The sequence below is a fragment of the Erpetoichthys calabaricus genome, chromosome 4 (assembly GCF_900747795.2).
Source record: "Erpetoichthys calabaricus chromosome 4, fErpCal1.3, whole genome shotgun sequence".
NCBI classification, from domain to species: Eukaryota; Metazoa; Chordata; class Cladistia; order Polypteriformes; family Polypteridae; genus Erpetoichthys; species Erpetoichthys calabaricus.
In genome coordinates this window covers 222,649,299-222,663,974 of record NC_041397.2, presented here as the reverse complement: position 1 = coordinate 222,663,974, position 14,676 = coordinate 222,649,299, and the positions used below count along the sequence as shown (strand labels likewise).

General features: G+C 38.3%; 1 protein-coding gene across 1 annotated transcript in view; it reads left to right on the top strand.

The window, feature by feature from the left end:
• Positions 1–14,676, top strand: part of LOC114650602 (rho guanine nucleotide exchange factor 17-like) — a 274,372-nt gene that overhangs the window by 219,919 nt on the left and 39,777 nt on the right. The window contains exons 4-5 of the mRNA XM_028800349.2: positions 3,770–3,886; positions 8,672–8,764. Coding sequence (XP_028656182.2) covers positions 3,770–3,886; positions 8,672–8,764 — 210 coding nt within the window. The remainder of the gene's footprint in view (positions 1–3,769; positions 3,887–8,671; positions 8,765–14,676) is intronic.

The following is a 14,676-nucleotide window of genomic DNA, read 5'->3' as shown; positions in this document are numbered from 1 at the left end:
CAGGGGGAGAGGCAGATTCATTTCAGTAGGGTGCAGCAGAAAGAGAACGTTGAAAGAGCTAAATCTTTTCAGGCTAAACAAATTGCAACCAATAGGAATCATACTGTAATTTTCTGATCCCTCTTATCAGTAAAGTAGTTTAAGTTGATTAAATGAGATATGTGGTTAATGGTTTTGATCTCCTGGTATACTATTTTGTGTTTGTTTTTTCACTTGTTTATTTTTATTGTTGTGATAGTGCTGTCATTTTGGCACAATTTTTGTGAAGTTTTTTCATGACCACTCCCTACCTGTTTCTTTTACTATGACTTTAGTTTGAGTAGCTTGATAGTCAGCTCAATGCAGCTACAACTATAAGCTGCTTAATGTCACAAGTGCATCATTTTTCTGTGTACAGAGTACAATAAAATTCTTACTTGCATACCCTAATCAATTTGCGACACCCTGCTACTCTGTCACCACCATTAGTGAGTACATTTACTTTTTTTTTTGATTAGCAAATGCTTTTATCCAAAGCAACTTACCAAAGAGGTGAACATAATCGAGTAACATTAGGCTAGAGCCTGTTTGTTCAGCAAGTGTAATAGGCCAGGTATCAAAAGTTGATTGCGACAAGTGAAAAGATGTAGTAACTAATACATTTACAAACAGATTGATAAAGCAGTTAACCTTAATGTAATAACAAATCAACTAATGGTATGAAAGGTCACAGAGCAATTTTATTTAATAAATTAGACAGATATTCACAGAACAGATGAGGTTTAAATTGCTTCATAAATACTGCTGCGGGCACAGCAGTTCGGATGGGGGGGTGTGGCTCATTCCACCAAATAGGAACTACACATAAAAAGACTCTGGATTGAGACTTGATACCATGCAGAAACAGCTTTACCAGGCACTGTTCCCTGGCAAACCACTGTCTTCCTATGCACAAGCATCCGGAATTTGAACTCAATGTATGCTGCTGATCTGAAAAGAGGAGTGATGTGCCCGCCTCGGCTTGTTAAATGCAAGATGGGCTGCTGCATTCTGGACCATCTGCAGGGTACTCCAGCCATAAGTGAGATGCAGTAATCCAGACACAACAAGACCAAAGTCTAGACCAGAAGTTGTGCTGCATATTCCATCAGATAAGGTCTGGTCTTGTGGATGTTGTACAATGTGAACCTGAATGAGCAAGAAACAGTAGAAATGTGATCAGAAAAAAATAGCTGTTCATCAACCACCACCCCAAGGTGGCATTCCTACTTCACAGGTGTTAGTTACTTTGAGCCAAGCTGTACAGAGATGGGGAGTTGAACAGAATGACTGCCAGGTTGAGTTGTAGATGGTGGTCATTCATCCATGTTGAGATATCAGTAAGTCATGCAGGAACTCTAGCTGATGCCGTGTTATCCTCCAGATGGAACGACGGGTACAGTTGTGTATCATCTGCATAGCACTGGTAAGAGAACCCATGGGATTGAATAATGGAGCCCAGTGAGTTGGGGTACAGATAGAAAATTAGAGGACTCAGCATCAAACCTTGGGGCATTCCATGCCTGTCTAATGCGCCCTTGACAACTCGTTTAGATTGGGTATTTATCCTTATCACTTTTGAAACATTTAGTAATGGCTTTAGTACTCATTTGGTTTCAGGATTTTCTGTAGTTGTTCAGTGAATTCCTCTTTCTCAAAACATTTTGTATTAATAATGGTTACGACACTTTCTTTGATATTTTCTGGTTTATGATTCCTGGATTAGCATCTTTGGTATAATTTAATTCCCTTATACTTTTGATGTTTTTGTTTCTCTGAAGTATAGGTATTTTAATGCTATATTTAGTTGTTTTTGTTTTCTAATTTTTGGAGAAAGTTATTTTATTTTTTACTGTAAGGTGAAACTGCTATGGATTTATTAATATGGTGAAATCAGGTAGTCATATTTTACACCTGTTAACTAAATAAGAATCTGCAAGTAAAGTGCTTTATGCTCAAATTCCTAAAATCTTATGATTAATCACTTTGTTTAATTATATAACACTTTATATCATGAACACTTTTCTCTGACAAGCATATCTATTAAAAGTTGTCTTCAGACAGCTGGAACACTAGCACAGTAGACAACTTGCTCTGGGTAACAAAAGCAGCTGTGGCAGGCTTTATACTTAAAATATCCAAAACTTCAGTCACAGCCTGTGGTAGTTTGAGTAGAGGGCCATGGCATTGTATTAGTTTTTACATAAAAACTGCAGCTCAGGCCCCGTGAGTGCACAGTCGTGCGGCCCCGTTGTGTTTAATAGGGAGAGTGGGGCTAATCATTCTTGCACATGAGTGCATGATCGGTTCCATTTTCCTCACTGACTCTCTGCAGGACATAATTAGGACACTGCTCCTACGGGAGTATAAAGTAGCCTGTGTAGACAAGAAAGGGGATAAAAGAGAAAGAAACCAACTGGCTGGATGAGCAGAATCGGGAGTGTGAGCCAGTATGGTGGCGAGGAGGCAGGCGGTCAGTGGCCCTCCAAGGGATCGAGAGGAACAGTGCTCCAGGGGTGGATGGTCTCCTGTTTGAGCACTATAGAGGAGTGGGGAGAGATCTGGTGGACCCTTAGGGATTCTGTAGACGCCGAGAAGAGTGAAGGGAAGATGGAGGTCTAGCTCTATGTATTCCAGCGGACGCCAATGAATGGTGGTCAGGACAAGAGCCAGAAAGAGAGACCACAGCTGTTGGTGACTCAACCCAGCTTCTAGACCCGCTGGGTGAACTGGGGAGACGGAGGGATAAAGACATGCTAGGCTGGCAAGAAAGGAAAGAAAAGGCAACCCGATGTCTGCATGGGTTTATTCTTGGGTTTTAATGTCTAAAATATTCTCTCTATTGTTGGTTTTTATCGTAACTTTATTTGTTTTTAGGACACTGTTTAATATAAAAAGCACTATGCACTGACTTGAACCTACTATTGCTGTTGTGTGTCCACGTTTGCCTTAGTCCATCCCGGTCTATGACTGTCAATGTCCCAGTTTCAAGGAGGACTATGCCAGCTGCAGGCGACCCAAGCATCACATAGCCTGTTGTTACCTTATTCTCAAATTCAGAGTCACAGGGACAATGCATATTCTGGCATCACTGGGCACAAGGCAACAAGCCACCCTGGATAGCATGCCTGTCCATCGCAGGGTCAACTCACATGCAGAACCAATGAGAAATAACTAGTTGTCTTAATCAGCATATATTTACGAATGTGGTTTGGGGGGGAGACCAAAGCTTCCAGAGGAAAAATTCAATCTGACTCACAGAGAACATGTATAGATAACATCTGGACATGGGATTTGGACCCAGTGATGCAAAATGCAAAGGAAGCATGTTTTGCAGTCTACCACCAGACCACTATCACTGTTTTACTATTTAAGTTTTGTTATATTTTATTATTTGTAACAACTATTTACAGATTATTTTTTTTAATTTGGAGCTCTGCTCAAGGTCACACAGTGAAAAAGAGGCGGAATTAAACTTCCAACATTGTGGTTTAAATTCCAGTGTCTTAGCTGCTACACCACAATATGATTAAAGTGCTTGTGGGCATAAAGCAAAAGGTGAAACTTTTTGATGATTTTTTCATATCCGTTCGGTTCTTGAAGTAAACTTGAACATTAGATGGCAGACCAAAGTGCTGGCTCAGGCGTAACAATAGAAACAGCAGGAATAGGTTTTTTCTTGTTCTTGGCAAATTGATGATTCACACTCCCATTTTCCCTCCTTTTATAGTTATTTCCATTTGTTTTTCAGTTTTCAAAGGATATCCTTGTCAACATTTATTCAGCATACATTGATAACTTCCTGAATGCCAAAGATGCAGTGAGGATAGCCAAGGAAGCCAAGCCTGCATTTATGAAGTTTTTAGAGGTAAGCAAATGGTCATGATCTGCTTTGTCCACCACATGTCACTTGGGTCTGTACTTATTCATATTTACAGTTTTCATATTGTGCCTGTAATGGTGTTTTCCTACTGACACTAGAAAGTAGAGTTAAATAGATGAGCAAAATGGTCCCAAAATGAGAAGCTACAATCCAGTTTACAGAGAATGCCATCCTTGCACCAGAGTGTACCAGGATAACCTTTGAACATCCCTTTGGCAGTGCTGTGATTAATAACTCTAGAGATGACCTTGCAACCCTTAATTACAAATGAGTAGTTGAGTGGTGTTTCTCGAGGCACTGAGCACCATCACTGTATTTCCAGTATCTGTTTGTTTCCTGAATGCCTTCACCATTTATTTCCTGCATGTTTTCATCATGAAACTACCTGCCAGGAATATTTATGTTGGATTTTACCTTTGCAAAAAATTTCAAAACTTGTTATAGCTGCCAGCGATTTGTATTCCTTTAGAAGTGACCATTGTATGAAAACAAGCAGCTCAGCTGCTGCGATGCTGATGGGCTGTCAGTATCACAACATATATGCAATAGTAATCATAATAATAATAATAATACTCTCAGGTAATGCCTTGTAATTTGAGAGAAACTGATTCTCTTGAGAATTACTTCGTCTTGTGCCGACATGCCCTTCATGTATACCATCTCACCTCATGCTTTTCATTTCAGATTGTAGTGTGTGCCTTATTGCAACACAAAAAATGTGTTCACTTGACTCTAGTATTACAGGTCTAATGTATGTGCCTTTCCTGGTAGATATAGCCCTCATTCTGGTGAATATCACAGGCCACAAAAGGCCAAGGGTTTTCATTAAGTGAACACTACTACTAGTGCAGGAGTGATCACAGCACATTCACCAACTCAATAAAATCGCCCTCCATCAGTCTCAATAGACCTACTTTAAGGATCCTGTCATTTTGTTAGATTACCTTTGTGTTTGACATTATGAGACTCCATGTTAATTGCAGTTTGCAGCTCCTTAGAATTATAAAATGTGTAAGCAATACGGCACTGCTTGATAAATCAGCTCATCTGTCATTTTCTACAATCTGATAAAGTACAGTTATTTGTCATTTTATGTAACACCTCACATATGTACAGAAATTAATTTTTGTAAACATTTCTTTAAAAGACACTTTATAACATGTAGAAATCTTCTACTACACATGTATAGTGCATTCAGTTTGATTCAGTGTCTGTGGATGAATGCAGTGTTTCCAGAATAACACATGGTGGGAGACTGCAGGCATTCCCTAGTCTACAAAACATCTCCTATACCACGTGTATACATTGTTCATTAGATACAAAAAAACATTGATGCAATTGTCTGTCTGAGAGGGTGTTAAGTAATATTATGGCGTGTGATAAAAAACACCTCTGCCTCTAGTACTGTGAGTGCTAGTGGTCTAGTACAATTTGCCAGAATAGAGGCTGGGAGAAAAGTGACTGTGCAGGAAGGCTGTGATCTTTAATAAGGCTATCTACTGTTCTATGGCAGCATGTGCCATATGTGCTGTCAAAGTATGTTATATGCAGTGCACAATAAGTCATTCATAAATTTATAAACATTATGAAATTTAAGAGAAATCTGCAATGAATGAATAAAGATGTAAGAAAGACATTGCAAAAGAAAAAGCAGCTGTATACCATGTACAGACACTTTGCCCTAATGTTAGCGTTAGTCCTTACAAGAACGTGAGGGCACAGGTACATAAGGATATTTGGAATGCTAACAGATGAATACCGGGGAACAGGCAGAAAATGACCTGAGAATATTCTTTCAAAAATGTACTGCTAAAAGTACAATGAAAGAGGAGGTGAAGTGAATTATGTATAGTAAGGGTGACATTAAACTTAAAGAAGTTGAAACACAAATGCTCTTAATTCAGATAACTGAAGGTGGTATGCACTGATTTAGAGACAGCAAAGAGAGAGAAGAGCTGCCAGAGTTAAAAAGGCTGACCTCACATAAATTGATGGAAACAGATAACATTTATTATACAAGGGCAGGGGTGGCCAACCAGTCCAGCATTAAGAGTAAAAAAAAAAACAACCCTCACAATTGTAAAGAACTGCTCAATAAATGGATGGAGCAGCACATGCTTATTGGCACTGCATAGCCTAACAGGTTTCATAGGTCTTTTCTTATCTCCATTTACTCATTGGGACACCTGGTAGTCTTTGTTTTCCAGAATCCTTCTCTGGTCTGGCTTGTACTCAGTTGTGGCCACTCGAGGTAACTCTTTCACGTGTGTGTCAGTAAGAACACAACAATGTTTTGACTTATTTTAGTTTAGAAAAAACAGACATTATTGGATCCAAACATTGATCTTAGCTTCAGTGCAGCTTGCTTGACATTGGCATATCTGTCTATGGTTACAATTTTCCAAAGCTGTGTGGTTCCGTATCTCCAAAACATATTTAAGTCTGTCATCTTCACAAAGTTAAGGAATCTCCAACTGGGACTGCTTCATCTGCAACTAAAGGGGCTTAGCAACAATCTGTTTTAGCAGTGAAAGGGTCAATGAGGAATGTGATCTGTGACCATTTTTGCATCAGGTTGCAGAATCTGTCCTCAAAACTCAGCTGCAGATTTTTAACCAGTGGTGCATAACATGCAGTTCTCCCTTTTAAGGCCTCAACTGCTCCTCCACTTCCCTTTAACAAGGTGAGAATATGTGTGAGCTCTGCCTTTTGAAGATTTGGTCTTGGAAGCGTTTCAGTTTGTTGATAAATGTGAAAGTACGTTACACTAGGTCAGGCAGCACTTTTAAATTCTCTTGCAAATCTACATTGTTTATTCAGTTGAAGCAGAATGTCAACCAGAAAACCCATATCTGAAATCAACTTGGGGTCAGCTCAGGATAGTCCTTATTTTTATCTTCCAGAAACAGCTTTACTGGGTTCAAAAGTTCAGAAAAACGGGAAAGTGTTACCTCTTGAAAGCCATCTCATAGTGCAGTGGAAAAGCAGATCACTGGAAAGGTCTTTGTCAAGTTTAGCTATCAGGTTTTTGAATTTTCTGTGGTTGAGTACACGAGTCTTTGAGTAAAATTCATAAAGCACGAGTTTCATGATGTGGTTCAAGTTCAGCTTTTTAGACACCAAGTGCTCTTGATGGATGATGCAGTGCAGTGTCCAAAAATCTTGGAAACAGTCATCAGTTTTACACAGTCCCACAAGTCCATTTGCAGATCCAAACATAGCGGGTGTACAGTCTGTAGCTATTGCTGTTAGTTTTGATAACTGCAAATTTGCCTTCTCGACTACAGTCATGAGTGTCTCTTTCAGGTCAATGCCGTGGGTTGTATCTTTTAACAGCACAATGTCAAGCAACTCTTCCTTAATTGTGCCGTCTTCTGACACAAAACCTACAAATACTGCCAACTGTGGGTCATCTTGAACGCCATGGTACTTGTCCAAAGCAATGCTAAAATATGTGCATTTCTCAAGATCAATATGTAACTGTTAAGTTACAGAATATCCGATATTCTTGTTTCAGCGGTGTGCCGTGATACTTGCAGGTCTGACACAGAACGCTTCAAGTGGTCATTTTCAGGAGAGAGAATAGCAACAATATCATTGAGGCATGTCTTCACAAATTCCCCTTCACTGTATGGGTTGTCAGCACGAGCAATGTTCCACGTCACTTGGTATGATGCCAATGTAACCGTCTATGAGTACGTCAAAAATTTTCAAAAAAAACAAGTCTGCTTCTCAGACTGACGTTTCAACATGACTACTTTATGCTAGTGAAGTTTAGTGCTTTTTAGTGCTGGTAGTTGAGGCTGAATTCTTGGTTGGTCTACCTAACTGTGGCTTGTTAACAACAGGATCCTTAACTTTATGATTTGTTTATCAGTCTGAACACTACTGACAGGCATTTTCAGACCGCCGGACATCTTTTTATATCCTTTAACTGATTTATGCAAATCAACAACTTTTTCTCACAGGTTCTTTGACAGTTCTTTTGCTTTCCCCTTAGCTCGGTATCCAGCAAAGTCAGTGCATTTCTGCATGAATTTAAATTGGCTATTTATATACAGATAGTGATTACAGTCATAGAGGTTACAGGTCTGGACACTCTCCCTTCACTACCCTTAATTTGAAGGTGTGTGGGCTGTATATTATCAGCCCTAATATTCAGGGATACATAAACTTTTGGGTAATTTCAGTTATTATTATGATTTAAAAAGGGCACACATAATTATGTGATAATAAATTACCTTGCCTGAGCACACTCCCTAATTAAAAGGAAAGCTTTCTGCATGATTACTTACATTTTTCCAAACAATGGCTAGTATTTCACAAATTCTGCCAGGGTATGTACATATATGAGCATAGCTGTGTATGTGTGTATATATTCCTGTACAAAATTTGGCAGAGGTAGGGTTACATCTATGAATTTGCATACCCGTCAAAATCTCCATTTGTACAGAACAGTATAGGCTATGATTCATTCTGAAATTTAGTTGGTGCCCCCACCCTGGCTGAAGAAAAAGTAGCACCTGTAAATGTCTCCTACTCACTCCTATGGGTTTCTGGGTATTTAAAACACTACCAAAGGTAAAAAGGTACAAAACATCTCCTGTAGTCTGGCACATCAGCATGTGAGTCCAGGTTGACTAAAAAATGTATTAAAATGTTTTATTAACTTAAGGAGAAACTGGTAGAATTAAAATTACATCACACTTTCCAGGGATTATTTTCCATTCCTATTGCTTGTTTACTTGTTGATTTCTTTTGTTTTTTCAGCAATGTATGAGGGAAAACAAAGAGAAGCAGGCCCTGTCTGACCTAATGATCAAGCCAGTTCAAAGAATACCACGTTATGAGCTTCTTGTGAAGGTAAGACTTAAAAAATCTGAACAGCTGTGCTGCTCACCCAGTGCTAAAAAAACAGATCTCAGCTGTGTGGCACTTTCTAGTCATATATAGTCACCTCACAGCAAACCGAGGGTATCAGAATGCGTAGAGAGTTGCTAGTTAAGGGTTTATCCATGTTGCTTTAATATTCTTTTGTCTCACAAAGTAACACCTGCAGGCTAAAGACACAAGAGACTGTAAGGGTGAGCATGTATGTTTAGTTGTCTAACATGACAAAAATAAGCACATTATCTTAGAGTGGTAGGAGCACTGAGCCTACATTTATATGAGCAGAATAAAGTGAACCATAACTGTCTGTGGTGAAGCACACTTTTAATCATAAAATCCAGGACAGGGTCACTGGCATTCAATAACACACCCCTCCACACAGGAAAGAATTTTTGCAACGTGTGATGAAGGCCATTGGTCTTGGTAAAAGGCTTTCTAAGGGCATGAAGCAATTTAAACAATGCTATAACTATTACAAAACTACCAGTACACTTCACTTAACCAAGTACACAATATATATTCTTATTCATATGTGAGTAATATGGTTGTGGATCATTTATATAAACATGTTAATGTTTCTTCCAGGCTCTTTAGTTCATTTCTTGTTCTCTTTATACCCCTCTATTGCCAGGTAGAATGAGTGATTTGAGCAATGTAATCTACCTTTGGTGACCTTGTTTGTTTAATTCTGGATAAACTGTTCCTGATGATAGTGTCTGCCTATGTACTATGTTTTGCTTTACTTTAGTTACTTATTTCACCTTTTATCTTGTCACTGATGAGGAATTGCTATGGAGTGGTGCTCCCACTCTCACTCTGTCTTTTTCCCTCTTGCCGTCCAACTTGAGATGTGAACTCACAGCTTGGGGTTTACAAGTGGTCAGTTCTGCCTCGGCAATAAAGGAAACCTTCTCCAGATAGCAGCATCAATAGCCATTTCCCCTGTGATGCAGATTTTTTTCTGCATAGCATCTGTTCCACAGCCACGTATCTCAAAGTAACACATCTCAGTCGGGTGGGGGATTATTCTGGCCAGAGTATCGCTTTGCTAATGAAGTTCTTCTTCACATGTTTAGAAACCACCTTTGCCGCTGATACCATTTCTCTTAAAACTCCAGCAAGATATGCAAACTTTGTCACTTATGCTTCTGCCTAATGATCCTCAAAAATCAGCTGCTTTTGTCAGGTCTTGCCTTCTAGCCTCGCTACCCTAAAGTATCTAGCATAAAGCCTGTTTATAAACTTTAGGACTGAGAACTGCTGAGGTACAGTAATTCAGGAGCCATACTTCAGTAGATATGCCTGCTTTAATTGTACAGGGGGTCCTCGGGTTACAACGTCTCGACATACGACGTTTCGAGTTTACAACGCTCACTCCCATAAAAACTTTAAAAAAATTGAGATGTGAGTGTTTCTGCTTATGCCGTTAGCGTCGTACTTAGACTACGTGGGCGAACTAGTTTGGTTGCGCGCAACAGAATTACGTGCGTTTGAGTGAGGGAGTTGGCGAACTAGTTTGGTTGCACGCGGCACAAGTGTTACGTTTGTGTTACTTTGTTTGGTGACTTTTTGGCCCTTATCATGGCTCCTAAATGAAAGTCAGAGTCTTCAGATAGTAGTGCTTCAAAGAAGAGGAAAGCCATCACGATGGAAGTGAAATTAGACATTGTAAAGAGATCAGAAGGAATAAAGGTAAGGAATTGTTTTACACTCATTTTTTTTGTCATTTTTTCTGTTACTACAGTATATTTATGACCTTTTCCTTTTTCTGTGGCTTAGTTGTGTTTTTATGTTCTAGATTATGATTTTGCAAATGTGTTAGGATAGGTAAGTGACTTAGGCTAGGGTGTGTTTCAGCTTACACCAAAATTCGGGTTACATCACAGGGTTACTTTCGATTCCTCATTTGCTGTACTTTTACCACATTTTTGGCCACTCTGTGTCTGAATGTGCATATAAAGAAAAATTTTATAGGCTGTTCAAGGATGAACAAATTTGGTTACTTTACGTTGTAAAGAAGCACAAATATTATCTGGTCTTTGAAATGACCAGTACATGATAGGGAATCCCCACAAATGTCACAGTAAGAGCTTAAAAATAATGTTAGTGATTAGCTCTTCAAAACATTCAAATGTCAATAATATGAGAGCTACCAGAACACATTCTGCACTTTATTACTGAGCCCATCAACAACAAGGAAAAGGTTAAAACTTGGAGTTAAAAAATACTGGTTTATCTAATGCAGATTACCAGAAGTTAAAAAAAAAAAAAAAAATAAACAAAGTTTCATTAAAACAAAGAAACCCCGAAGCCCTATTTATGAATAATAAGAAAAAAACACCCGCACTTAAACAATGATAAACACTGCTGTGTTTAATTTGTAAATGACATACAGTGCAAAATCAAATGGCATTCACCTTGTTAAATTGCAGCACTTCCCTGTAATTTCATGTGAATTTAACAGCTTGTTGGCATAGAAGTAAATGGTCATTTTAGCATCAGAAATGTACACATATTATCTAATTATACTGTACAGTATATTAGTCTTATGTATTGCCTTTCATAGTCACTAGTAAAACAAATTGTTTTAAAAGACTATTCATGTGTTTTGTATAAAAACAGAATTTTTATTTTTTAAGAGGGAAGGAAAAACATGACAAAATGTACCCTAAGTTCTTGTCAATAAGCCGCGGCTTATCTAAGGAAAAAAGTTGTGAAAATGAAAAAATAGAATATCGGCTTATACATAAGTCCGGCTTATACATCCATCGCGGGGGTTGCGTTCCAGAGCCACCCGCGAAATAAGAATATCCGCGAAGTAGAAACCATATGTTTATATGGTTATTTTTATATTGTCATGCTTGGGTCACAGATTTGCGCAGAAACACAGGAGGTTGTAGAGAGACAGGAACGTTATTCAAACACTGCAAACAAACATTTGTCTCTTTTTCAAAAGTTTAAACTGTGCTCCATGACAAGACAGAGATGACAGTTCCGTCTCACAATTAAAAGAATGCAAACATATCTTCCTCTTCAAAGGAGTGAAGCAAACAAATCAATATGTCTGTTTGGCTTTTAAGTATGCGAAGCACCGCGGCACAAAGCTGTTGAAGGCGGCAGCTCACACCCCCTCCGTCAGGAGCAGACAAAGAGAGAGAGGGAGAGTTTGTTTTTCAGTCAAAAATCAATACGTGCCCTTCGAGCTTTTAAGTATGCGAAGCACTGTGCAGCATGTCTTTTCAGGAATCAGCTTTACAAAAGATAGCAACGTGAAGATAATCTTTCAGCATTTTTAGACGAGCGTCCGTATCGTCTAGGTGTGCAAACAGCCCCCCTGCTCAATCCCCATACGTCAGGATCACAGATAGTCAGCGCAAGAGAGAGAGAACAGTAAGCCGGGTAGCTTCTCAGCCATCTGCCAATAGCGTCCCTTGTATGAAATCAACTGGGCAAACCAACTGAGGAAGCATGTACCAGAAATTAAAAGACCCATTGTCCGCAGAAATCCGCGATATATATTTAAATATGCTTACATATAAAATCACAATTTAAATGACCGCTACGCGCTCGTGTTGACTCGGCGACGCCCAGAGCAGAAAGAACGCGCTCCGGCCGCTCCAACCGCGCCATGCGGGGAGTGAGAGAGACGGCAATATCTCACACTCTCTCCCCCCTTAAAGAAATTAAATGGGTGCGAGTGAGACCACTGACCTCCCTCCCTTCTATTAGTTATAGGTTATAGTACGTTCGGCTTATCCATGAGTCCGGCTTATCTATGATACGATTTTATTTTAAAAATTCGTATGATTTTTGGTCTCCGGCTAATACATGAGTCCGGCTTATAGACAAGAACTTAGGGTAATTCCAAGTGATTTGTAATTTTCTACAGTATTGTCTCTGCCACCTTGCAAATGTTTTTAGGGAAGATAACAAGGCAGTGGCAGTATTTTACATTCCATTCCATCTTGAAGAACGTATCAACTGTCGTATTGCTGATTGTGTGAGAACCATCTATTTGACGTTTACACTCAGGGTGACAGTATGCACACAGGTACCCACCGATGCCACAAACACTTGAAGTCAGCCACACACAAGCAGGAATGCACCATAATGAAGCCTAATTTACAGATACGTAAAGTGAGCCTGAATTATGGATCAAGATAGCTAACAACACACATTAATAATGAGACTAAGAGAACAGTGAGTGCAATTTTACGCATTTTAAATTAATTTTCATTTTCTGCCTTACTTTTGACACCCTTAATACATTTACATTCAGTGTTTCAGAAAAGAAGATAATAAAAAGAATTTTCAGATGGTATTTATCTGTAAGTTGTTGCATCATTTGCTCATCTCTGAATATCTGAATGATAAACTTCCCTGTACAAGTCCAAGGGTAGAGATGTCATTGGGTGTCACTTATATTTTTATTATACACTAAAGGCCATCTCTCTGCATGCAATACTGATCAAAGATGAAGTGTATTTATGGTGTTATGTAGCTGTACAGTTAAAGGTTTCTTATGAACTCTTCTTGAGATGCACAGAATGTATTTAAAGAGAGCTTTTTATCGACAAAAATCCACTTCTTTATTTTATTATTACCACGCTTATATTAGCTTCACCTGTTTGTTGTCTGGTACAAATCTTGTAATCACTATTTAACCCACTTACTATTGTCCAAATGACTTGAAATTTTGCACACTTACTCACTTCTGATGATAATACATGAATCAATAATCAGTTTCACTAATTGATCAATTAATCCATGTTAATTAAGAAATGAAATTTTCATATGAAGAATAGTTCAAGATTTCACCAATAGATGGCACTAGTAACTGCATCTTGTATGAAGATGTGTGCCTATAACATCAAAGGAAGTGTTAAAATATTGATTACAAAATTATACTAAAACAAACCCAAGACTAAAAAGTTGAAAATAATAAAATATATATATATATATATATATATATATATATATATATATATATATATATATATACTTTTTTAAAACCACACTTATATTAAGTTAAAAAGTGTACTAAATAGTAAAAAATAAGTCTCCCATACATCATTCGTAAAATAAAAGCATGGGCGCTTTACATCAATCAACATTCAAAAAAGCACCCATGCTTTTATTTTACGAGTGATGTATGAGAGACTTATTTTTTACCTTTTAGTACTTTTTAACTTAAGTATTTTTTTTGTATATATTTTAATCTGGTATGTTCAAATTCAACTTTATTGTTGTGTGATTATAAAATGCTTACTTGCATGTCTCACTCAGACTGGTGCCACTAATACAATACCACCAACAAACTGTGAATACAACATCTGGCGTCTTGCCTGAGCTTCATTTGCTGAGCAAGAGCAATGTAAACTGGGAAATTTCAAGGCTGGACTTTAGAGTCATCTTGGAAAAAAATGTTTAAAACGAGAGAAAGAAATCCTGTGTTGTCAGCCACAGAAAGTATCTTTTGCATGAGCACTCTTCATTAATTCATGGCGTGCCAGCTGAAGTTGCTTCTTTTTTTTGGCATCACACACGTTTCTGGTCATCTGTAAACTATTCCTGTGTTTGAATATGTCACAGATTGAATATTATACAAATCTCCTCTGTATTAAGACAAGATGATTCCAAAGATTATTGAAGTGCAAACACAATGAGTAGGAACACATGTGTCCTATATTTAACTTATCTTTGTTCCTTAATGGTTAAAAACGATTTCCTTGGCCAGATCCTCAGGACAACTTCACAATTGCCTTGTGGTGTACGTACTACAAAATACTGAAACAGCAGCCTCCTTCAGGGCAGAAAACAGGAGAAAGTAAAAGTTGTTTGTAAAATGTCTCTGCTCCTTTTTAGGCATCCTTGATAAAATAAAA